At 40.5% G+C, this 26,028-nt stretch overlaps 1 protein-coding gene across 1 annotated transcript; it reads left to right on the forward strand.

The window, feature by feature from the left end:
- The first annotated feature begins 21,405 nt into the window (after positions 1–21,405).
- Positions 21,406–22,421, forward strand: LOC103667144 (olfactory receptor 1P1-like). Its single transcript, XM_008695263.2, has one exon. It carries the CDS (start codon positions 21,406–21,408, stop codon positions 22,354–22,356), a length of 951 nt encoding a protein of 316 aa, XP_008693485.2. The 3' UTR covers positions 22,357–22,421.
- The last annotated feature ends 3,607 nt before the right edge of the window (positions 22,422–26,028 follow it).

Consider the following 26,028-nt stretch of genomic DNA (forward strand, 5'->3'; position numbering starts at 1 on the left):
TGGTCTGTCAATTTTATTGATTCTCTCAAAGAACCAGCTTCTAGTCCTGTTGATCTGCTCTACTGTACTTCTGGTTTCTGCTTGATTGATTTCAGCTCTAATTTTGGTCAACTGCTTCCTCGTGCGTGGATTAGGCCTGTCCCTCTGTTGCTGTTCCAGCTTCTTGAGGTGAGAATATAAAAACTGCATTTTAGATTTTTCTATTCTTTTGAGTGAGGCTTGGATGGCTATGTATTTCCCCCTTAGGACTGCCTTTGCAGTATCCCATAGGTTTTGGACTGTTGTATTTTCATTCTCATTGGTCTCCATAAATTGTTTAATTTGATTTTTGATTTCCTGGTTTATCGAGTCATTCCTGAGCAGGATGGTTCTTAGTCTCCAAGTGTTTGAGTTTCTTCCAAATTTTTCCTTGTGGTTGAGTTCCAATTTCAGAGCGTTGTGGTCTGAGAATATGCAGGGGATAATTTCAATCTTTTGGTATCGGTTGAGACCTGTTTTGTGTCCCAGAACATGGTCTATTCTTGAGAATGTTCCATGGGCATTAGAATAGAATGAGTATTCTTTGGTTCTGGGGTGTAGTGTTCTATATATATCTATGAGGTCCAACTCGTCGAGTATGGCATTCAAAGCCTTTGATTCTTTGCTTAGTTTTTGCCAGGGTGTTCTGTCTATTTCTGAGAGTGGAGTGTTGAGGTCCCCTACTATTAATGTATTTTTATTTATATGTCTCTTTATTCTGGTTAAGAGTTGGCTTGTGTATCTTGCTGCTCCCCTGTTGGGGGCATATATATTTATAATTGTCATATCCACTTGTTGAATACTTCCCTTAAGAATAATATAGTGCCCTTCTGCATCTCTAACTATAGTCTGTAGTTTAAAATCCAATTTATCTGATATGAGAATTGCTACCCCAGCTTTCTTTTGAGGTCCATTTGCGTGAAAGATGGTACTCCATCCCCTTACTCTCAGTCTGAATGCATCTTTGGGTTCGAAATGAGTCTCTTGTAGACAGCAAATGGATGGGTCATTTCTTTTTATCCAATCTGCAACCCTGTGGCGTTTTATGGGATGGTTCAAACCATTTACATTAAGACTGATTACTGAGAGATATGATTTTAATGTTGCCATGTTGCCAGTAAAGTCTTTGTTTGTATTGGCTGTGACTTTCTGTTCTGTATCACTCTTGGGGCCTTTTTACTTTTATAGAACCCCCCGTAATATCTCCTGTAGGGCTGGTTTCGTGGTTACAAAATTGGTTAGTGACTGGCGATTCTGAAATGTCTTTATTTCTCCATCAATTCTGAATGACAGCCTTGCTGGATAAAGGATCCTTGGCTGCATGTTTTTCTCTGAAAGAGCTTTAAATATGCTCCCCCAACCCTTTCTCTCATTCCAGGTCTGTGTAGACAGGTCTGACGTAATTCTGATGCTTTTGCCTTGGTACGTGAGAAATTTCTTTGCCCTGGCCGCTTTCAATACTGTATCCTTGCATCTAATATTTGCGAATTGCACTATGACGTGACGTGGCGTAGGTTTGTCGTGGTTGAGCTTGGGAGGGGTCCTCTCTGCCTCTTGGACACGAATGTTTGTTTCCCTTGCTAGATTAGGGAAGTTTTCAGCTACAATTTGTTCAAATATCTCTTCTAGACCTCTGTTTTTCTCCACCCCCTCGGGGATGCCGATGATTCTAACATTGGATCGTTTCATTGAGTCAGTAATCTCCCGTAACCTACATTCGTGGGCGTGGATTTTTTTAAGACCATCTTCTATTTTCATTTTTTCCTCTATTAACCCATCCTCCAATTCACTAACCCGTTCCTCTGCTTCGGTGACCCTGGCCGTCAGAGCCTCTAGTTTTGCCTGCATTTGGCTCATAGAATTTTTAATTTCTGTCAGATTCGCTCTCATTTCTGTCCTTAGGGATTCTATATTCTCAGTAACCTTTTCGTTAATAGTTTTTTCAATTCTACTCATCATTTTGACCATTGTTACTCTGAATTCCATTTCTGATAATTTGGTACATCCATATCCATTATTTCTGTGGCAGAGGCCACAGACTCACTGTCTTTTCTTTGCTGGGGGGGGCTTCTCCTTCTTGTCATTCTGATGAGGAGAGGTTGTGGGGTTGTCCAGAGCCCAAATTATTGACTGGGTCCCAGGCCGTGCCCCTTGTTTTATAGGGATCTTAGGGATGTGGGCTTCTTCTTTAAAGATTTTATTTCTTTATTTATGTGGCAGCCAACCAGCGAGAGAGGGAACAGAAGCAGGGGAGTGGGAGAGGAAGAAGCAGGCTCCCAGCGGAGGAGCCCAATGAGGGACTCCTTTCTGGATCGCCGGGATCACGCCCTAAGCCGAAGACAGGCGCTCAATGACTGCGCCACCCAGGCGCCCCGGGTTGTGGGCTTCTTGATTTTTCAGCCTGCCTTCTGTGTTCTGGGGGAGGGGCCTGCCATGCCGATACTCAGGCAACCCTGTTTGGGTAGAGTCCGTGTTCCCTGCGAGGGGGGATGGGGATGGGCACTCTCTGAGCCGGTATTTCCAGGCTTTTGTTCTCTGGCGGCTTTCCCTGGCGGTTTGCTGTGCCTCTTCTGAGAGTCAGAGCGGCAGCGGCCGAATTTCAGCCTCTGTCACAGAGCAGAGGGATTGCGGCCTGTTCTCTACTAATGTTCTGGCCACTTTAACTCCGTTACTGTTGGTGCTGCTCAACCCTGCAGCGTCCCGGGATGTGCGCCCCACACCTGGCGTCCCAGCCCTCACTTCCAGGGCCGGCGCGTCTCTGTCCTTTGTGTTTCTAATGCTGCCAGCCGCCAGCCGCCCGGCGCGCGCTCCGGAAGCTCCCGGTCTCACTCTGGATCCAGTGAGCGCACCTGGATTCCAGTGTTCTGTGGGATGCCTGGTGGCGCGCGCACCCGGCTCACGGTCTCAGTCTGCTGTTTTGTGGGTACCCTCCGCGAGCCCGCCTGCTCCCCGTGCAGGTGGCTACCGCTTCCTGGCGCCCGAACGTGGCGGCTCCCTTCCCCTTCCGTTTATCTTCTGATATCTGTGCACGATTTCACGGCTCCCCGCTTCGTACCTCAATACTCAGCGCTGGAGATGTTCATTTGTAGAGATCCAGATGCATCTTCCTGCGTCTCAGGCTGGTTTCGTGGTTGTTTAGGCTGCTCTGGTACCTATCCAGCTCGACTCGGGGGACCGGCTGAAAAAGGTGTCTCCTACTCCTCCGCCATCTTAACTCCAGCCTCTGAGTTTTCATGTTAATTTCAATGATGTAGAGGATGGAAGAAGATGCAGTGGGTCATCGCTGATGGAGGCTGAAACGGACACAGGCAGGAAGGTAAGCTTCACAAATGGCTTGGGACAAGCCCCAATATAGCCCCTTTGAGCAAACACAGACTAAGCATGTCCTAGGTGCGGTGAGAACTATGAGGATGAATAAGGCATGCTCACCATCTCTAAAGGAGCAGAGTCAGGTAGGGAAGAAAAGACCTAAGTGTTTGATAATGAAAGTATAACAAAATCTTGACACTTGCACTATTTGGGAGGAAGGATGATGATAAGTCTTTTCCACAAGAAGATAAGAAATTCCCAAGGAAGTTTATGAAAGTCACCAAATGAGGGGCACAGAAAATAGGTGATGGGGAGGAGCAGACAACAGAGGATCCCCGTAGCCTGATGTGTCCACAAACAAGGACAGCAGGAGGGGTTAGAGCCAGCCCCCCTGGGCAGGGTGGAGGAACTGGTGGGAGAAGTGTTTCCTTTCATGCACAGAAAACCCCAGGGTGAATCTTTTAGGATGGCTGTGGATTTCAAACTCTAGGCCTCACGGGGAGACTCAGAATGTCAGGCACCATCTTCAAGGGAGTGTGTGTTCTGAGAATTCCTTCCTATGGGACTGATCCTTGGCAGTAGGTGGTCTCAGGTTGGGGTAGGAATAGAGAATTTCTACTCATCTCTTGCTCTATATCAGGGCAAGCCTATAGTTGGTCATTGCTCCCAGTTGCAGACAATACAAGGTTCTGGACTTCTTTAATGTAAGTCAGTGGATAGAACTCCTCCAGGTGAGGGTCTGGCAGAGCCAGGCATGCAGTTCACGGGGGTGAGTCCACCCCTCTTCCGGTAAAGCGACATGACCCCCAGAGATGGCTGCATCCTGGTGTCCTTGCTCTGCCCGGGATCCAGGCCCTTCTCTCCTTGGCTCCTTGGGGTGACCCTCTCCTTTCTGCTCCTGTCTGCTGCTTGCTGGGACATGTGGCAGCATAGACAGTGGAGCCCCTTCCACACAGCTCCTCTCCCCCGCTCTGTCTCTGCAGAAGAATTCAGGGAAACTACCTTTTTGTTTCTCTTCATGATGGTGGCCCTCAGTTTTCTGGAGGGAAAATGGAGGAATTGAATTATGCGTCTTCCAGTGTTTGTGCCTGCATTCATCCAGGCATGGTGTGTTTGTGAACGTCTCTTTGGTTCCAGGCATTATCTTAGGCACTAGGGAATCACACAAAGAGAGTATACAGTGGCCCTGACTTCTTGATGCTTTCATTTTGGTGGTGAAGTTGGATTTAATGAGGTAAGTGTTATAAGTTTGAGTGTTGTTAAAATATGGGCCGTGGAGGTTAATATCAGAACCCAGAAAGCTGAAGAAAGCTTGAGAAATCATCTCAGGGATGTTTATGCTTAGACCTCAGGGATGCACAGGACTTACGTGAAGGAAGAAGGGTGGGAGGTGGTGGTGGAGACAGTGTTCTAAGCAGAAGGAAGAGCAATCGAGAATATTCAGAGATGAGGGCTAAGGGCTGGGGTTGAGGAGAGCCTGTGTATTCAAGCAGCTGATAAGTATCATATTAGGTGCTGACAGAGCAGGCACAGTATCAGATTGATGATGGTGGCACTGAATGGACAGGTCACAAGGAGACCACTGGGGCCAGGTAGGCGCTGATGGAAGGAATTCAGGAAGCCCAGGATGGCATCTGTCTGACCAACAGTGGGAGAGCCCTGGATCAGAATGGACAACCAGTTGGTCAGTAGGAAGCTATTTGAGAGCAAGTATCAGCTCTGCCCTGCCTTTCTCTCCTCTACAGCACAAGGTACCAGAGCCTGGCATGCAGAGTCACAAGATAAAGAGCAGATCCAGATTCTGCCACTTAGTGTGTGACCTTGGGGCACCTCGCGCGGCCTCTTTGAGCCCAGCTTCCCCATCAGTATGGGATGTTAGCAAAATGTGTGTCCTGTGTCTGAAGGGGATGTTCCTGGGTCAGGGCTCCTAGAAGGACTCACTGAATGTAAGTTCCTTGCCTTTAACTGTCCTTCCCCCATTGTCATCCCTTCATGAGCAGGGAAGCTGTGACAGGAACTTTCTCTGCTCAGTTTGTATATATAGAAAATGCGTTCACTCTGGGTGAGGGTCTGGCAGAGCCAGGCATGCTGCTTGCTGGGGTGGGTCCTTTACCTCTTCAGGTAAAGGGACATGACCCCCAGAGATGGCTGCATCCTAGTGTCCTTGCCCTGCCCGGGATCCAGGCCCTTCTCTCCTTGGCTCCTCAGGGTGACCCTCCTCTTCTTTCTGCTCCTGTCTGCTGCTTGCTGGGACATGTGGGAGCATAGACAGTGGAGCCCCTTCCACAAAGCTCCTCTCCCCTGCTCTGTTTCTGCATACTATCCTCTCCTGAGACTCCGAGGTTTCCTGGATCCTCCCTAGTGACAGGATCTGTCCTTCATGACAATGACCTGTAACTCCTCAAAGGTAACTCTGCTTTCCTCCCTCCTTCCTTATGTTAATGGAAGGAGCACCAGAATTAGAGGTGCTGGGAAGGCTGCCCAGCTCATCCTTCCTTCAATTCAGGGATCCTCTCACCAGTGTCTGGAAGATGCTATCTTCCTCTCTTTAGGAACTGATGGTGATGTGGGAGCTCCCCCATGACAGAGCAGCACACCCCAATTTGGATCAGGATCCTATTTTGCCTTTTGATGTCGCAAGTCTGTGCACTTAGTACTGTCCAGATGTGTTTTTAAAACAACTTTAATATTAATAATGCATTTCCCTATATTTTACCATGAACATATAAACCATATTAAAATGTGACTCAATGAAGCATAGTTTTCGCCTCTTTCTATGGTGCTGACGCCCCCCCCAACCTTGCCAGCCATTCTCTGCCACTTGCCATGCACTGAGGATACCATGCTTTCTCTTGCCTCAGCTCAGATGTCTTCCTCTAGGAAGCCCTCCCTTACCAACAATGGTGAATTAAATATCCCTGTGTCATGCTGTGTGGCATCCTGCATGACCCTCTGTTACAACAGGTTGCAAGTGCATATGAGTTTCTAGCCTGCGTCCACCCCTCTTTGAGGCAATGAAGACACAGTCAAGAACAAGCCAGACAAGGGAATTTCATGGAGGGAAAAGAAGACTGTGAAACAGTGAACATATGAACAATATAATCTTAGCATGTAGAGCGTACCGTGAAGTTAATGAGTACAGCAACATGATGGAGAGGACACGATGCGGTGTGAGAGTGGTTTTTTAAAATAAAGGTGTCAAGAAAGGACTCTCTGAGGAAAAGAATTTGAGCTGAGATGTAAAAGTTGAGACTCAGTAATTAAAATGGAATTGTATTATATTTGTATTTTGATTTGAGGAGGATTAGAATTTTTATGTTTTGGGGCGCCTGGGTGGCACAGTGGTTAAGCGTCTGCCTTCAGCTCAGGGCGTGATCCCGGTGTTATGGGATCGAGCCCCACATCAGGCTCCTCTGCTATGAGCCTGCTTCTTCCTCTCCCACTCCCCCTGCTTGTGTTCCCTCTCTCGCTGGCTGTCTCTATCTCTGTCGAATAAATAAATACAATCTTTAAAAAAAAATAAGAATTTTTATGTTTTAAATTCTTCCCAGCTAAGAACATGGTATGTCTTTCCATTTTTTGTATCTTGATTGATTTTACTTGATCAAATTTTATAGTACCCTTCTGTAGGTCTTATGTTTTATTTGTTGCACTTAGGCCTAAGTATCTCATGGATTTTGTGGTTGCTCCTGTGAATTTTTTCCTATTTCTACTTCTATTTTGTCTTTGCTAGAATGGAGAAAATCTATCATAAATATCTTCTTCTATCCAGCCTCCTTCACAGCATCTTTCTGAATCCTCAGGTGCTTCCATCATCCTGGCACTTACTTCACACTAATTATTATTTGTTGACTGAATGAGTGCCTTATGGCATAGCTCCTCCGAAGGGGGAGGAAGAAGCTTTGAGCTTACCCAGGAGAGGAGAGGGAGCAACTTGATGTGGTCAAAAGTAAGAACTGACGTTTTAGATTTTGAGGCTTGAGTCTTGATTCTACCACTTAAAAACTATGTGAACTAGACAACTTACTGTTACTTAATTTTTCTGAACACCAATCTCCTTATCTGTAAATGGCATTAATAGTTTTACTTTGTAATATGATGTGAAGGTTAAATAAGATAATACGAGTTAACTTTGGAAAGTGCACTAGAGAGTAAACTCTCAATATATGTTGATTACTATTTAAAATTGTTTGACAAATGTTTATCTTTGAAGTATATGACAGTTTATGGGTCATTTATCCTTCAATAATTATGTGCAGAATTTAGAGAACCATTTAGATTTTCAAATGCAGGACTCTATTCAATTTAATACATTTTGCATCAGACTCACATATTTTGCTTTAGTTTTTAGGGGGGGTTCTCAAATTCTTACATGGGTCTTGGTTCTTTATTTCCTCTACCTATATTTCCTTTCTCATTATTTTTATCTCTGTCTCTTTCATTTTAATTTTTTGAGATCTTGTTTGTATTTTCAAAATGGATGATCTTTTCTGCAGTCTCCACGTTAGTACTATTTGTAAACTGTATAGATTATAAAATCGCATATAAAAATTCACATTTTTCTGCTGAAGTATTTTAAATTATAGATATATTATATTCCTAAAGTTTTAGCAAGTATCTCTAAAAAACCCTTTCCACATGCCTTAAAAAGCATTTTCAACCCAATTAATAGTCATTCTTTATTATTATCCACTCCTACTTTATATGTAAATTTCCCCACTTATCTCCAAAGGTGTCCTTTTTGGTTGGTTTGTCAAGATAGGAATTTAATTGTGAACCTTGCATTGTAATCTGGTTGTTATGAATCTTGTTATAGATTTTTCATCTTTAACAGTTCACTTTTTTTCACAGCAGTGATTGAAGAGATTGCCCCCGTCTCCTCTTTTTCTTTTTTTTGAACAAAGAAAGATGTTTTTATTTAATACTTGTTACCACTCTGCAACTATTGCTTTAGTCAAGTTCTTGTAACCTCAATCTAGACTTTTTCTTTATTAACATATAATGTATTATTTGTTTCAGGGGTACAGGTCTGTGATTCATCAGTCTTACACAACACACATTGTTCCCCACAACACATACCCTCTCCAATGTCCATCACCAAGCCACCCTATCCCTCCCACTCGCCTCCACTCCAGCAATCCTCAGTTTGTTTCCTGAGATTAAGAGTCTCTTATGGTTTGTCTCCCTCTCTGGTTTGGTCTTGTTTCATTTTTTCCTCTCTTCCCCTATGATCCTCTGCCTTGTTTCTCAAATTCCATATATCAGTGAAATTATATGATAATTTTCTTTCTCTGATTTATTTCACTTAGCATAATAGCCTCTAGTTCCATCCACATCATTGCAAATGGCAAGATTTCATTTTTTTGATGGCTTCATATTAGTTGAGCACTTTTTCATGTGTCTGTTGGCAATTGGGATGTCTTCTTTGCAGAAGTGTCTGTCATGTCTTCTGCCCATTTCTTGATTGGATTATTTGTCCCTTGGGTGTTGAGTTTGATAAGTTCTTTATAGATTCTGGTTACTGGCCCTTTATCTAATATGTCATTTGTAAATATCTTCTCCCATTCTGTCGATTCTCTTTTGGTTTTGTTGACTGTTTCCTTTGCTGTGCAAGAGCTTTTTATCTTGATGAAGTCCTAAGAGTTCATTTTTGCCTTTCTTTCCCTTGCCTTTAGAGATGTGTCTTGAAAGAAGTTGCTATGGCCAATGTCAAAGAGGTTACTGCCTATGTTCTCCTCTAGGATTTTGATGGATTCTTATCTCACATTTAGGTCTTTCATCCATTTAGAGTTTATCTTTGTGTATGGTGTAAGAGATGGTCCAGTTTCATTCTTCTGCATGTGGCTAATTTTCCTAGAACCATTTATTGAAGAGACTGTCTTTTTCCCATTGGATATTCCTTCCTGCTTGTCAAAGATTAGTTGGCCATAGAGTCGAGGGTCCATTTCTGGGTTCTCTTTCTGTTCCATTGATCTGTTTTTGTGCCAGAACTGTACTGTCTTGATGATTACAGGTTTGTAATAGAGCTTGAAGTTTGGCATTGTGATGCCACCAGCTTTGGTTTTCTTTTTCAACATTCCTCTGGCTATTCGGGCTCTTTTCTGGTTCCATACAAATTTTAGGATTATTTGTTCCATTTCTGTGGAAAAAGTTGATGGTATTTTGATAGGGATTGCATTGAATGTGTAGATTGCTCTAGGTAGCATAGACATTTTAACAATATTTATTCTTCTAATCCATGAGCATGGAATGTTTTTCCATTTCTTTGTGTCTTCCTCAATTTCTTTCATGAATATTCTACAGTTTTCTGAGTACAGATCCTTTGCCTATTTGGTTCGATTTATTCCTAGGTATCTTATGATTTTTGGTGCAATTGTAAATACATTTGACCTCTTAATTTCTCTTTCTTCTGTCTTGTTGATGGTGTATAGAAATGCAACTGATTTCTGTGCATTGATTTTATATCCTGCCACTTTACTGAATTCCTGTATGAGTTCTAGCAGTTTTGGGGTGGAGTCTTTGGGTTTTTCCACATAAAATATCATATCGTCTGCAAAGAGTGAGAGTTTGATTTCTTCTTTGCCAATTTGGATGCCTTTTATTTCTTTTTGTTGTCTGATTGCTGAGGCTAGGACTTCTAGTACTATGTTGAACAACAAGTGGTGAGAGTGGACATCCCTGCCATGTTCCTGACCCTAGGGGAAAAGCTCTCAGTTTTTCCACATTGAAAATGATATTTGCTGTGGGTTTTTCATTAGATGGCTTTTATGATATTGAGGTATGTACCCTCTATCCCTACACTGTGAAGAGTTTTAATCAAGAAAGGATACCGTACTTTGTCAAATGCCTTTTCTGCATCTATTGAGAGGATCATATGGTTCTTGTCCTTTCTTTTATTTATGTAGTGTATCACATTGATTGATTTGCAGATGTTGAATAAACTTTGCAGCCCAGGAACAGATCCCACTTGGTCGTGGTGAATAATCCTTTTAATGTACTGTTGGATCCTATTGGCTAGTATGTTGGTGAGAATTTTTGCATCCATGTTCATCATGGATATTGGTCTGTAATTCTTCTTTTTGGTGGGGTCTTTGTCTGGTTTTGGGATCATGGTAATGCTGGCCTCGTAAAATGAGTTTGAAAGTTTTCCTTCTATTTCTATTTTTTGGAACAGTTTCAGAAGAATAGGTATTAATTCTTCTTTAAATGTTTGTTAGAATTCCCCTGGGAAGCCATCTGTCTCTGAGCTCTTGTTTGTTGGGAGATTTTTGATTACTGCTTCAATTTCCTTGCTGGTTATGGGTCTGTTGAAGTTTTCTATTTATTCCTGGTTCAGTTTTGGTAGTTTATACATCTCTAGGAATGCATCCATTTCTTCCAGATTGTCTTATTGTTGTCATACAGTTGCTCATAATATGTTCTTATAATTGTTTATATTTCTTTGGTGTTGGTTGTGATCTCTCCTCTTTCATTCATGATTTTATTTATTTGGGTCCTTTCTCTCTTCTTTTTGATAGGTTTGGTCTGATAAGTCTAGATAAAGTATTCTTGGCTGTGTATTTTTCTCATTTAATACCTTGAATATATCATGCCAGTCCTATCACTCTTATTAATTCTTTCAAAAACCAGCTCCTAGTTTTGTTGATCTGTTCTACTGCTCTTTTGGTTTCTAGTCCATTAATTTCTGCTCTAATCTTTATTATTTCTCTTCTCTGCTGGGTTTAGGCTTTACTTGCTGTTCTTTCTCCAACTCCTTTAGGTGTAGGGAAATGTTGTGTATTTGAAAACTTTCTTATTTCTTGAGAAAGGCTTGTAGTGCTATATATTTCTCTCTTAGGACCACCTTTGCTGCATCCCAAAGATTTCGAACAGTTGTGTTTTCATTTTCATTTGTTTCCATGAATTTTTAAAAATTCTTCTTTAATTTCCTGGTTGACCCATTCATTCTTTAGTAGGATGCTTTTTAGCCTCCATGTATTTGAGTTCTTTCCAACTTTCCTCTCACAATTGAGTTCCAGTTTCAAAGCATTGTGGTCCACAAATATGAAGGGAATGATCCCAATCTTTTGGTCCCAGTAGAGACCTGATTTATGACCCAGAATGTGATCTATTCTGAAGAATGTTCCATGTGCACTAGAGAAGAATGTGCACTCTGTTGCTTTGGGATGGAATGTTCTGAATATATCTGTGAAGCCCCTCTGGTCTAGTGTGTCATTTAAATCCCTTATTTCCTTGTTGATCTCTTGCTTAGATGATCTGTCCATTGCAGTGAAGGAGGTGTTAAAGTTCCCTACTATTATTGTCTTATTGTCGACATGTTTCTTTGATTTTGTTATTAATTGGCTTATATAATTCACTGCTCCCATGTTGGGGGCATAAATATTTGCAATTGTTAGATATTTTTGCTGGATAGACCCTTTAATGATGATATAGTGTCCTTCCTCATCCCTTATTACAGTCTTTGGTTTAAAATCTAATTTGTCTGATATAAAGAGTGCCACCCCAGCTTTCTTTGATGTCCATTAGCATGATAAATGTTTTTCCACCCCCTTACTTTCAATCTGGAGGTGTCTTTGGGTCTAAAATGAGTCTCTTGCAGAGAGCATACTGATGGGTCTTGCTTTTTTATCCAAACTGATACCCTGTGTCTTTTGATTGGGGCATTTAGTCCATTTACATCAGGGTAACTATTGAAAGATATGAATTTAGTGCCATTGTCTTGCCCGTAAGGTGACTGTTACATATATTGTCTCTGTTCCTCCTGGTCTGTGTTACTTTAGGACTTTAGAGGACCCCTTTCAATTTCTTGTAGGGCTGGTTTGGTGATCGCAAATTCTTTTAGTTTCTGTTTGTTCTGGAAGCCTTTTATCACCCTTCTATTTTCAATGACAGCTTAGCTGGATAAAGTATTTTTGGCTGCATATTTTTCTCATTTAATACCCTGAATATATCATGCCAGTCATTTCTGGCCTGTCAGGTCTGTGGATAGGTCTGCTGCCAATCTAATGTTTTTACCATTGTAGGTTACAGACCTCTTGTACCGCGCTGCTTTCAGGATTTTCTCTTTGTCTCTGAGATTTGTAAGTTCTACTATTAGATGCCGGGGTGTTGACCTATTTTTATTGATTTTGAGGGGGGTTCTCTGTGCCTCCTGGGTTTTGATGCCTGTTTCCTTCCCCAAATTAGGGAAGTTCTCTGCTATAATTTGCTTCAATATTCCTTCTGCCCCCCTCTCTCTTTCTTCTTCTTCTGGGATCCCAATTATTCTAATATTGTTCGACTTTATGGTATCACTTATCCCTCAGATTCTGCCCTTGTGATCCAGTAGTTGTTTATCTTTCTTTTTCTCAGGTTCTTTATTCTCCATCATTTGGTCTTCTATATCACTAATTCTCTCTTCTGCTTCATTTATCCTAGTAGTTAGAACTTCCATATTTGATTGCACCTCATTAATAGCCTTTTGGATTTTGACTTGGTTAGATTTTATTTCTCCATAAATGGATTCTCTAGTGTTGTCTATGCTTTTTTCAAGCTTTATAATCATTATTCTGAACTCTAGTTCTGACATCTTACTAAGGTCTGTATTGATTAGGTCCCCAGCACTTGGTATTGCCTCTTGTTCTATTTTTTGAGGTGAGTGTTCTCGTTTTGTCATTTTGTCTAGAGAATAGATGAATGAGAGAACAAAATGCTAAAAGGGTAACAATGACCCCAGAGAAATATACACTAAACAAATCAGAAGAGACCCGAAATCGGGGGGGGGGGGGAGAAAAAAAAAGAATATGATCAGGCTGGTGAATAGAACAGATCCATTCACTAGATTTTGGGTGTATTTTGGTCTGTTAGAATAAACTGCATCCCAAAATTTTAAAGAAAGAAAAACTTACATATACATACAAAAAATAAGATTAAATATAATGAAGGGATAGAATAGAGTGTACAAAATGAAAATTTAAAAAGATTTTAAAAAAGGAATTGATAAGAAGTCAGTTGAAAAAGGAAAGAATAATTCAAAAAAAAAAAGAAAAAGAAAAAAATAAAATTTAAAAAATTAAAGTTGAAAGACTAAAGAATCATGGGGAAAAAGCTAAGAATTGTATGTGCTGTATTCCCGTAGCGCTGGAGTTTTGCAGGCCTCATTGATCAGTAAACTTGGTCTTGGCTGGATGTTTTTGCTAATCTTCTGGGGGAAGGGCCTGTTGCAGTGATTCTTAAATGTCTTTGCCCCAGGTGGAATTGCATTGTCCTTGCCAGGCTTAGTAATCTGCTCGGGTTTGCTCTCGGTAGCTTTTGTTCTCTGAAGGCTTTCTGCACAGCTTTAGACGTTGAGAATGAAAATGGCAGCCTCCCAATCTCTAGCCCCAGAGGAGCCAAGAGCTCAGGCCCCCCCCTCCTCAGTGCGCCCTCAGAGAAAAGCAGTCAATCACTCCTGTCTCCCTTGTCTCTGTCCGCAGTCTGTGCTCACCCAGCCTGTGACCGCACGTTTCTATCTCTGGCACACGGCCCTAATTGGAGTCTCCAAACCCAGCAGATTCCTATGACAGGCTCCTGTACCACTCCTCCAGGGGGAGGAAGGTGAGTCTCCCCAGATCTGCCACTTGTTGGGCGCCGGCTCAAAGAGTAGTGGCCCGACTGTGCTGTGGATCATGGGTTATGGCCATCCCGAGCTGACAGCCCACTCCTGGGTTTACTCTGCAGCCGGCTTCCCCGCTCCGATACCTGGGAGCTCTCCCACACTCAGGCACCCTCGGTCTTTCTGTGACCCTGAGGGTCCTGAGACCACACTGTCCCAGTGAGTGTTTTACCCCATGTTTAGCCACTGGAGCGACGTCCCTCACCAGAGCAGACTTCTAAAAGTTCAAGTTCAATTTTGTGCTCTGCTGCTCTATTGCTTGCCGGTACCTGGCTGACAGGGGACCCCTCCCCCCGCAGTCTATCTTCCCATATATCGCCTCAGATTCACTTCTCCACACCTCCCACCTTGCGAAAGTGGTCACTTTTCTGTTCATAGAGTTGCTGCTATTCTTTTCTTCATTCTCCAGTTGCGTTTGTAGGTGTTCAGAACGGTTTGATAGCTCTCTAGCTGAATTCCTGGGACCAGACAAGAGTTAGGTCCTTACTTCTCCGCCATCTTGGACTCCCTGCCCTGTCTCCTCTTTTTTCAAAGTCAGGTTCACTGACAGGGGCAGCAGCATCACTTGGAGCTTGTTAGAAATGCAGGCCCCACCCCAAACCCACTGAAATGCAAATCTGGGTTGACTTGTGTGTCCTTGGTGACTCACACACATAAAAGCTTATGGACCTGGGTGTTATACGCAACTAATGAATCATGGAACTTTACATCAAAAACCAGGGATGTACTGTATGGTGACTAACATAATACAATAAAAAAATTATTATTATAAAAAAATAAGAGAAACAAACAAAAAACCATAACAAAACAACACTAATTAAACACTCTGATCTGAAAAAAAAAAAGCTTATGGACTCTGGGAAACAAACTGAGGGCTTCAGAGGGGAGGGGGGATGGGATAGGTTGGTGATGGGTATTAAAGAGGACACATATTGTGTGGTGCACTGGGTGTTATACTCAAGTAATGAATCGTGGAACTCTACATCAAAAACTAGGGATGTACTGTATGGTGACTAACATAATATAATAAAAAATATTATTAAAAAAAAAGCTTCTCAGGAAGGATCCTTCCTTCTCAGGAAGGATTCCTGTGTTGTCCCACCTTTAGGACTTACATGATTGTTTCCTCTTGGACTAGCCTGCTCCTTGAGATCTGATATTCCTGTAACTGAAAGTTATTGCTAGCAGTTTGGTAACATTTAAGTTAAACGTTTTTGGCTAAAACACATCACGTTATATTGTGTGCCATGTTTGACCCATAGTAAAATTCACCACTGGATTTGTGAAATGATAACCTGGTTCCTGCATTGAAAAGTTACAGTGTTCCTCTTGTGACCAGGAAGGAATCTGTGTAGTGTTAATCTGGCATCATGTAACTATCCAGTTCCCCATCAACCATTTATTTCCTGAATGGCTTTAACACAATTTGGTATCATCTTTATCCTCACTGAATCAATGCTTTAGTCAGGGTTTTAAAGTGTTCCTCACATAAATCTTAAACACTTCTTTTTAAGGTTTTTTTTTTTCACTAGATATTTTGCCTTTTTTTGTTTGCTATTGTAAATGGGCTCTTCTATTTCATGACATCTTCTAATTGAATGTTTATATATGAATATTACTGATTAGTGTATGTTGATTCTACAACATGTTACTATTCTCAATAGTCTTGTTGTTTCTCATTTGATTTTCTTGTGTTCTCCAGAAATCTTTTTTTTGTACAATACTTAACCAGGTTTTTAAATCAGCATTATACCTGCTTTAGAAAAAGATTTTGGAAGTCTGCCTTCTCTTTCTATGTTCTGACTAGAAAAAGAGATTATCTACCATGTAAAGTTTTGGTGGGATCTCTTGGTAAACTAGGTGATCCTGGCACTTCTTTAAGGAGCAGGTCTTTTTTTAAAATAATAATATTTTTTATTATACTATGTTAGTCACCATACAGTACATCCCTGGTTTTTGATGTAAAGTTCCATGATTCATTAGTTGTGTATAACACCCAGTGCACCATGCAATACGTGCCCTCCTTACTACCCATCACTGGTCTATCCCATTCCCCCACCCCCCTCCCCTCTGAAGTCCTCAGTTTGTTTCTCATAGTCCATAGTCTCTCATGCTTCATTCCCTCTTCTGATTACCCCCCTTTCTTTATCCCTTTCTTCCCCTACTGATCATCCTAGTTCTTATGTTCCATAGATGAGAGAAATCATATGATAGTTGTCTTTCTCTGCTTGACTTATTTCACTTAGCATTATCTCCTCCAGTGCCGTCCATGTTGCTGCAAATGTTGAGAACTCGTTCTTTTTGATAGCTGAGTAATATTCCATTGTATATATGGACCACAACTTCTTAATCCAGTCATCTGTTGAAGGGCATCTCAGCTCCTTCCACGATTTAGCTATTGTGGACAATGCTGCTATGAACATTGGGGTGCATATGGCCCTTCTCTTCACTACGTCTGTATCTTTGGGGTAAACACCCAGTAGTGCAATGGCTGGGTCATGGGGTATAAGGAGCAGGTCTTTGACAGATATGCTATATTGTGCTTTTATTGTCAGTTGTTTTCCACCACCCCTGCAGGAAGATTACAGTTGACCTTTGAACAATGGGTTAGGGTGCAATCCCTCCACACAAATGAGGAAATCCATATATAACTTTTGACTCCCCCAAAACTGTTGACCAGAAGACTTACTCATAACATAAACATTCAATTAACATATATTTTGTATGTTATGTATATTATATGTTGTATTCTTACAATAAAATAAGCTAGAGAAAAGAAAATGTTATTAAGAAAATCATAAGGTGGGGCGGTGCCTGGGTGGCTCAGTTGGTTAAATGTCCAACTCTTGATTTATGCTCAGGTCATGGTCTCAGGGTGGTGAGATCAAGCCCTGCATGGGGCTCTGCACTCAATGGAGAGTCTGCTTGAGATTCTCTCCATCTCCCTGCCCCCCACCCCAATCTCTCTCTCTCTGTCAAAATAAATAAATAAATCTTAAACAACAAAAAAAGAAAACCATAAGGAAATCACATTTACAGTAGTGTGCTGTAAACAATCTCTGTGTTACTGGATTTGTGTAGTTCAAACCCATGTTGTTCAAAGGTCAATTGTATACACTCCCATGTTATATTTAATAGGATAAATACTATTGGGAATTGTCAAAGGGAAAATTATTACTTTAAATAAAATGCATAAAAATAAAAAAAAATTGTGTACACTCCCATTATTTGCCTTGTCACTTCCACTGCCTCCCTGTGGACTGTTGTAGTTCTGTGTCCCTCTGATGTCTGGTTGGCCATGATACTTGTTTTAACAGTGAAGTTGAGTGCACATGATATGTACCAGTTCCAAGAAAAAGCTGTAAGCTTACCATTTTGCATTTTATTTTTTTTCACTTTAATAATAATGTTTTTTATTACATTATGTTAGTCACCATACAGTACATCCCCGGTTTCCGATGTAAAGCTCGATGATTCATTAGTTGCGTATAACACCCAGGGCACCATGCAATACGTGCCCTCCTTACTACCCATCACCAGTCTATCCCATTCCCCCACCCCCCTCCCCTCTGAAGCCCTCAGTTTGTTTCCCAGAGTCCATAGTCTCTCATGCCTCATTCCCCCTTCTGATTACCCCCCCTTTCGTTATTCCTTTCTTCTCCTACTGATCTTCCTAGTTCTTATGTTCCATAAATGAGTGAAACCATATGATAATTGTCTTTCTCTGCTTGACTTATTTCGCTTAGCATTTTGCATTTTAATAAGCTCTTGCTCTTTTCTCTTTTCCCTTAAGAACAGCATGTCACAAATAAGGGCTCTTTCTTCAGACTGGATCCCAGAGTGAAGAAGATGCATGAGGCAGTGTTAATCAGAGCTACATAAAATGTGCAGTTGACATGTAATATGAGTGAGGAAATAAAACTTTGTTTTCTGTAAGCCATTGTGATTTGAGGATAGTTTCTACCACAGTATTACCAAGAGAAAAATTATTAACACAGCATTTATTTTTCTTTGTGGAATGTGGTTGGCTTATACTTTTCATCTCTACCAGTGTTATTTTTGGTACCTTGTATTGTCCAAAGATTATTCATTTCACCTAAGATTACACATTTATTTGCATGGACTCTAGCTAAGTAGTCTTGTGATTTTAAATAATTTCTTTTTTCAGTGTATGTCCCCCTTTGTCATTTCTGATTTTGTTTGTGTCTCTCTCCCTGATCCGTCCCTTTATTTTTGCTTGATTAGATTAGCAAGTGATTTATCTCTTACCTTGATTTTTTCAGTATATACAATTGACATACCATGCAATACATCCAAAACGTACAGTTCAATGGCTTTTATTATATCCTATTTTCACTGAATTGTGCTACAATCACCACGATAAGTTTACAACATTTTCATCACCCCAAAAGAAACCCTACACTCATTAGCTATCACCCTCACTCGTCCATCCCCCAAGCCTTAGGCAGCCACTAATCTACGTTCTGTCTTCATAGATTTGCTTATTTGGGAAATTTCATATAAATGGAATTAATATGTTGTCCTTTACGTCTGGCTTCTTTCACTTAACACAATGTTTTCAGTCCACCCATATTGTAGTAAGTACTTCATTTCTTTTTATTGCCAAACACTATTTCATTTTATGGATATACTATATTTTATTTATCCATTCACCAGTTGATGGACATCTGGGTTATTTTCAGTTTCTGTCTGTATGTATGCAAGTTTTTGTGTGAATATACGTTTTCATTTCTCTTAGGTATACCTAGAAGCGGAATTGCTGGGTAATTCATAGGGGTAATTCTATGTTTAGTCTTTTGAGAAACTGTCAGACTGTTTTCCAAAGACACAGAAACATTTTACATCACTACTAACAGTGTATAAGGATTCTAATTTTTCCCCATCCTAGATGACACTTGTTACCCGTTTGAGTGTGCTTTGGTGTCATATCTAAGAAACTGTTGCCTAATCTGAAGTCATGAAGATTTATGCCTATATTTTCTTCTAAGATTGCTATAGTTTTAACTCTTACAGTTAGGTCTTTGATCCATTTTGAGTAAATTTTGTATCATCTAAGGTAGGGGGCCCATTCATTCTTTTGCAGATAGATACCCCATTGTCCCAGCATCATTTGTTGAAAAAGACCAAAGAACTGTTTTGTTTTTATTTATTTTCTGATTTTGAACTCTACTTTTGCTTTAATTTTTTCCAGTTCAGCTTAGTTTGTTGCTCATTTTGTGTCAGATGCTTAATTCGTGTATTATTTACTATTATTCATATAAGTATTTAAGGCAACACATTTTCCTTTTATTACTATGTTAGTAATATTCCATAGACTCTGGTACATAGCATTACTATTATTATTTTCTAAATATTCTGAAATTTAGATTTTTATTTCTCCTTTGGACCTGAGAGTTATTTAATGAGATATTTGAAATATTTTTTCCAGATTGACAGACTATTTTTATTTTTTGGCTTTGTTATTAATGTCTACTTTTATTGCAATTTTGTCAGGGATCATTAGTTGAATTATTACTGCTTTTTGGGATTTTTTGAAATTTTCTCTGTGGCCTTATGTATTTTTTTATATGCCCTATAGGAGCTTGAAAGTAAGTATTTATTACAATTACTGGAACACAGTATTATAGATTATATATACACATTTATGTATACATATGTATGCATATACTCATATGCATATATTCACACATATATTTTATAATTTTTGTTTCATATTATCTATTCTTACTTACTTTTTAAAAAGTGTATTTAAGGATAAATTCTTCTTCTTCTTCTTCTTTTTTTTTTTTTACGTAAAGTCTACTTCCAACCTGTGGCTTGAACTCATGACCCTGAGATAAAGAGTCACATGCTCTGCTGACTGAGCCAGCCAGGCGCTCCTATTCTTGTTTACTTTTAATCACCTGATCTGCCTTGGATGACAGAAGTTTATGATAACCCTGACCCTCTGTTCTCCTTATACCCGGAGTGACTTCTCCGATTGCTGAATATTGGGCCTCAGCTTCTCTGTTCTCATCAGGAATCTGATCAATTTCAGGAAAAACTTTGTTCTGTTCTTCCACATTTTATGTTTTATGAGGGTAGGCTGCTCCCCTCTGGAGAGGCCCATGGTAGTCCAGCCACGCCTGTGAAAGGGAAAATAGATGTAATTTTGGAGGAGTATTACAAAGCTCATTTAGTGAACACAGCTAATATAAATTCTCCAACCTAGTCTTTTTCAGTAACAAAGGTGGTTCTTTTTCTCCATCTGACGGACTGATTCTGTGACTAACCCTTAGTTGGTTCCACGCATGGGCAAGGAGCAGGATTTTCACATATTGAACCTACTCAAGCACTGGTACCTCTTCCTGCTCAAATAGCTTTTGTGGTCCCTGTAACATACAGAATAAAGTTCCAGGTTCTTTATTTTCCATTCCAAACACTCCCAAATTTGACTTTTAGTTCTTTTTCTAATATTATCCCAGCCTACAATCCCTCTTCCACCTCACACTCAAAGCCCCTGCTCCCCATCTCTGAGCCTGTCTAGGGCTTCCTGCTGCCTCGTCTTTATTCAAGAGTTTGCCTCAATATGCTGCCCACACCCATCTGGCAAGATCCTGAACTACATTCCTTTTCTGCCTCAGTCCACATTGTCTCAAAAGTGTGTGTGTGTGTTTGTGTGTGTGTGTGTGTACATCCAGCCAGTTTTGGAGATTTTGGAAATTAGAGATTATGATTCCTTTTTTGTCATTTCAGATAACTGAAGAAGAGTTATCTGTACCTATCTTTATTAAAATAGCTGATTGTTAAATTGATTTCTGGAGGAATGGATAATTTGAAACTATCTTCAGAATACTGACTTTTGGGCATGATGGGTCAGAACAGGTGGTCTGGGGTCTGAGAGAGATTTGTCATCAGTTGAATGGGTAGAGAAGCCTGAATCAATATATTATAGGATTTTAACATAGGCAATTATGTCTATCCCATTAGATTGAAAATTCTCAGGAGGTAAGGATTATCAGTATCCTATTTACTGACACTCTACCAGGTCAAGAGCTGGTGCTTGGTCTCTGTTGAATGAATGAATGAGTGAATGAATGAATGAATGAATGAATGAAAGCTTCTTGACACCCCTGAGAATACAGATGAAGAAATAGCAATTATAACTAAAGAAATTTGGGACAGAAAGGAGTGTAGAGTAATAAACCAGGAAAGAAATCTACTTTAATTTTCTTAAATTGTATCTCTCACAGTTCCTAGCACATTAGTAAGTTTTAATAAAAATATACAGTGCACATGGTGTGTGATCACTACAAATACATTAAGGTCATTCTTTCTTCTCTAGAGTTCAGAGAATGGCACATTTATCCACCATCTAGAGTAAAGTATGTTTAGAGAGTTTTAATGGGTCTCACTCAAAAGTCTCTTTCTCAGATTCCGGGCTCATGGCAGGAGAGAACCAGACCAGCATCTTTGAGTTCCTCCTCTGGGGACTCTCAGAGCGGCCAGAGCAGCAGCGCGTCCTCTTCCTGCTGTTCCTGTGGATGTATGTGGTCACTGTGGCTGGGAACCTGCTCATTGTCCTGGCCATTGGCACTGATACACGTCTCCACACGCCTATGTACTTCTTCCTTGCCAGCCTGTCCTGTGCAGACATCCTTTTCACTTCCACCACTGTGCCCAAGGCCTTGGTGAACATCCAGACTCAGAGCAGGTCCATTTCTTACACAGCATGCCTGGTTCAGCTCTACTTCTTCTTGACTTTTGGGGACATGGACATCTTTCTCCTGGCCACAATGGCCTATGACCGCTATGTGGCCATCTGCCACCCTCTCCACTACAAGATGGTCATGAGTCGCCGGCGCTGCACCCTCCTGGTTACTGCCTGCTGGATCCTTACGAGTCTTGTTGCCATGACCCACACTTTCCTCATCTTTCGACTTTCTTTTTGCTCTAAGATCATTCCTGACTTCTTCTGTGATCTGGGGCCCCTGATGAAGGTGTCTTGCTCTGACACTCAGGTCAATGAGCTTGTGCTCCTCTTCTTGGGGGGAGCAGTCATTTTAATCCCCTTTATGCTCATCCTGGTCTCTTATATCCACATTGTTTCAGCCATCCTCAGAGTCCCCTCTGCCCAGGGAAGGCGCAAGTCCTTCTCTACCTGTGGGTCACACCTTGCTGTTGTTGCCCTGTTCTTTGGGACAGTGATCAGGGCTTATCTGTGCCCCTCATCCTCTTCCTCCAACTCCATAGAGGAGGATACAGCAGCTGCTGTCATGTACACAGTGGTAACTCCCCTGCTGAACCCCTTCATTTACAGCCTGCGGAACAAAGACATGAAGTGTGCCCTGGCGAGGTTTCTCAGAGGCAAAGTCTTCTTTTCGTGGGGCCAGTGACTTCTGTAGTGATACTGCCAGTGTCCTCATCCCCTCCAGTGAGGAACTTCACAGAGATTTCTACCTCAGGTTTTTTACTTCTGACTCCCACATATGCCTTACCATCACTCCCCTCCCTGAATCCCTTCACGAGTTTGATATTGTTGAGGAAAATCGGGATTTTACATCATGCTTTAAAGTTAATATGTTAAGAGTTGTTTATTTACTCATTTATTTTACTTAAAACTTCCCACAAGGAAAAATTCCTTTTGCAATGTTTTTAATTCTAAAAGTCTGTGCAGACTTTTATGCTAGTTCACTAAAACTCAATTAGTGAGGTCATGGAAAGTGGGTTAATGATCAAAATATTAGCAACTAAGGTCAATATTGGATGGCAATAGTTTACAACTTTGAATATATATATACACACACATATACACACACACACACACACACTTTATTTTTTCTTACAAAGATAGGAAATTATATAAACACTTATTGCTTCAAGGTTGTGAGTCAATATCTTTGTAACTATTAAAGCTCTTAACAATATGGAATGATCTATGTCATTGTCCGTGAACAGATTTCTGAACAGCTTATAATGAGAAGATAAAATAAATAAATTTAAATTAAATATTATGGCAACTAGTGTGTAGCCATTCTCTTAACTTCTTCCTTATCTGCTTAAGTCATAGCTGATTGTGAATGCTGATTTTCACATCCACAGTAAAGGAATCTTGTATTCTCAAGGTTCTTTCTGTTGAAACTTGTGGCCTTTAGACTCAACCAAGACCAAATCAAAGATAACCAAGGCTTATGATTTTTATTTCTGCAGTGGACAAGTCACAATTCCATACCAAGACTGAGAGTGATACAAAATCATTGTCTAAAGTTGAGGCCATGGAACAAATTCATTACAGAGCTTTGTGAGGAAAGAGTTCTAGATTGGTGCCCTGGAGTCCCAGATCTTAACCTCAGTGCTTCCACATATTCTGTCTGAGTCTAGTTTTCTCTTTTGTGAGATAAAATTATTGATATTTTTTCCTGCCTACCTAACTGGAACTTTGTGGGGAAAATGCCTATAGTTTGGCTATTATAATAGAGAAACTCCAAATGATTATAGATTTTAAAAGCTGGGCACTTATTTCTTTCTCATATATGTGTAAGTAGTCCAGGTGTGAGATGTTGTCTACAGAATCATCAAGCAAACCAGGCTACCTCTCTCTTGTTTTTCTGTGACCCTCAAAGAATGGTTCCATAGCCATTAAACTTCTGCCTTGGTCTTCATTTCAACCAGTAGGAAGGGGGAAAGGGTCAACTGGAGGATCCAGCTTTTTCCACTAAGGACAAAATCTAGAGAAGTGGCACACACCTCTTCCATTTATATCCTATTGGCCAGAACTTGGTCATTTGGCCTCACCCAGCTGCAACTGGGCCTGGGAAATGTATTCTATATACTTGGTCGCCATATTCCCAGCTAATATTATGTTAGCATGGAAGAAGCACAAACCAGGATTAGGGGAAAACCAGCCATCTCTGCTATAGTCAGGTGACATGATGGCAATTAAAAGCCCTGCTAGCATGAAGAGCTCATGAAAACGGGAAAGCTTGTGGGCACTCAGTCACTCTCTAAATCTTCAAGGCTACTGAGATACAAGCTAAGGAGGTGTGTTCTTCCTAGTGACCACAGAAATTGTCAGTGGAGTGGCAACAGTGGGAGTGGCTGATAATAATTACGTGGAATCTGAGACCTTCTTTTTAGGATCACCCTGTCCCCCCTCCTCCTCTAAGTGAGTACCTAGAGGGACAGAAGCTGGGGCCTGACCTTTGGCTCTTCTGAATACTTATTAGCAAACAAGGTCATGATATTCCTGGTGAACATGAGCTCATGTGTGAAATTAACCTGACATCTACAAGCACAAATGGAATAAATATAAATGAACAACATATACCACATGAATCTAAATTATTGGAAAAGAGTTAGAATTTAAAATAAACTGATGAATATACTCAAGGATATTAGAATATTAAGAATATGAAACATAAAAAAAAACAAAGTGGAAGTGTTAGTTATGAAACATAATAGCTGAAGTAAATAATTCCACTGATGAGATAAATAGCAGAATGGATACGTATAAAGAATGAATTGATGAACCAGAATCAGAATATCAGATAGTGTAACTCTCTTAAAGGGAGCAAGCAGTGAAGAATAGAAATATAGAAAAATAAAAGGGTGGGGTGTTAGAGAGATAGAGGTTGTAAATAAAAGTGCCAAAATCTAGAAAATAAGAGCCTCATAAAAAGACAGAAGAAGCAGAGGGAAAGAAATATTTCAAGGAGTAATGGTCATAGATTTTCCAGAAATATAGTATATGAACAACTTCAGAATGAAAGAGCCCATGAAGTGCCAAGCAAAAGTAATTAAAAATATCTCTAAACTCATCATAGTGGAATTTAAGAAGATCACAAAGAACATTTTTTATAATAATTTTGTATTATGTTATGTTAGTCACCATACAGTACATCCCAAGTTTTTGATGTAAAGTTCCATGATTCATTACTTGCGTATAACACCCAGTGCACCATGCAATATGTGCCCTCCTTACTACCCATCACCGGCCTATCCCATTCCCCCACCCCCTCCCCTCTGAAGCCCTCAGTTTGTTTCCCAGAGTCCACAGTCTCTCGTGGTTCATTCCGCCTTCTCTTTACCCCCCCCTTCCTTCTTCTCTTTCTTCTCCTACTGATCTTCCTACTTCTTATGTTCCATAAATGAGTGAAAACATATGATAATTGTCTTTCTCTGCTTGACTTATTTCACTTAGCATTATCTCCTCCAGTCCCGTCCATGTTGCTGCAAATGTTGTGAAATCGTTCTTTCTGATGGCTGAGTAATATTCCATTGTATATATGGACCACAACTTCTTAATCCAGTCATCTGTTGAAGGGCATCTCAGCTCCTTCCACAATTTAGCTATTGTGGACAATGCTGCTATGAACATTGGGTGCATATGGCCCTTCTCTTCACTATGTCTGTATCTTTGGGGTAAATACTCAGTAGTGCAATTGCTGGATCATAGGGTAGCTCAATTTTTAACTTTTTAAGGGACTTCCACACTGTTTTCCAAAGTGGCTGTACCAACTTGCATCCCACCAACAGTGTAAGAGGGATCCCCTTTCTCCACATCCTCTCCAGCAATTGTTGTTTCCTGCCTTGTCAATTTTTGCCATTCTAACTGGCGTAAGGTGGTATCTCACAAAGAGAACATTTTAAGTTTCCAAAGAGAGAGAGAGGATTACATACAAAGGAACAATAATAAGATTAAATTCAGATGTATCAATGACATACTGGATATAGGAAGACAATTGAATAAGATTTGAAAAGCATTAAAGAAAATAATTTTAAATATAAAAATTAATATCCATCCAAATATACACTTAAAATGCGGGCATAATGAAATTATTCTCAATTATACAAGGCCTAAAACGTTCTCCAGACAAAGATCTACCTTGAAAACACCCTTGAACACAGTACTCAAATAAGAAATAGAAAAACATATCCAGGAAGATGATGCAAGAATTATGGGAAATAGGGTGGGGAAATAACACAGCAAAGTTTATTTCTGACTAAAAGAGCAAAGGCAAAATAAAAAAAAAGTCTGAAATAAAACTCTAAAATGCTAGATGGTGTCA

This window comes from Ursus maritimus, unplaced genomic scaffold (assembly GCF_017311325.1).
Source record: "Ursus maritimus isolate PB19 unplaced genomic scaffold, ASM1731132v1 scaffold_24, whole genome shotgun sequence".
Lineage (NCBI taxonomy): Eukaryota > Metazoa > Chordata > Mammalia > Carnivora > Ursidae > Ursus > Ursus maritimus.

What these genes read in the sequence shown, in the direction of transcription:
- LOC103667144 (XM_008695263.2), top strand. Translation starts at nt 21,406, where the DNA reads ATGGCAGGAGAGAACCAGACCAGCATCTTTGAGTTCCTCCTCTGGGGA.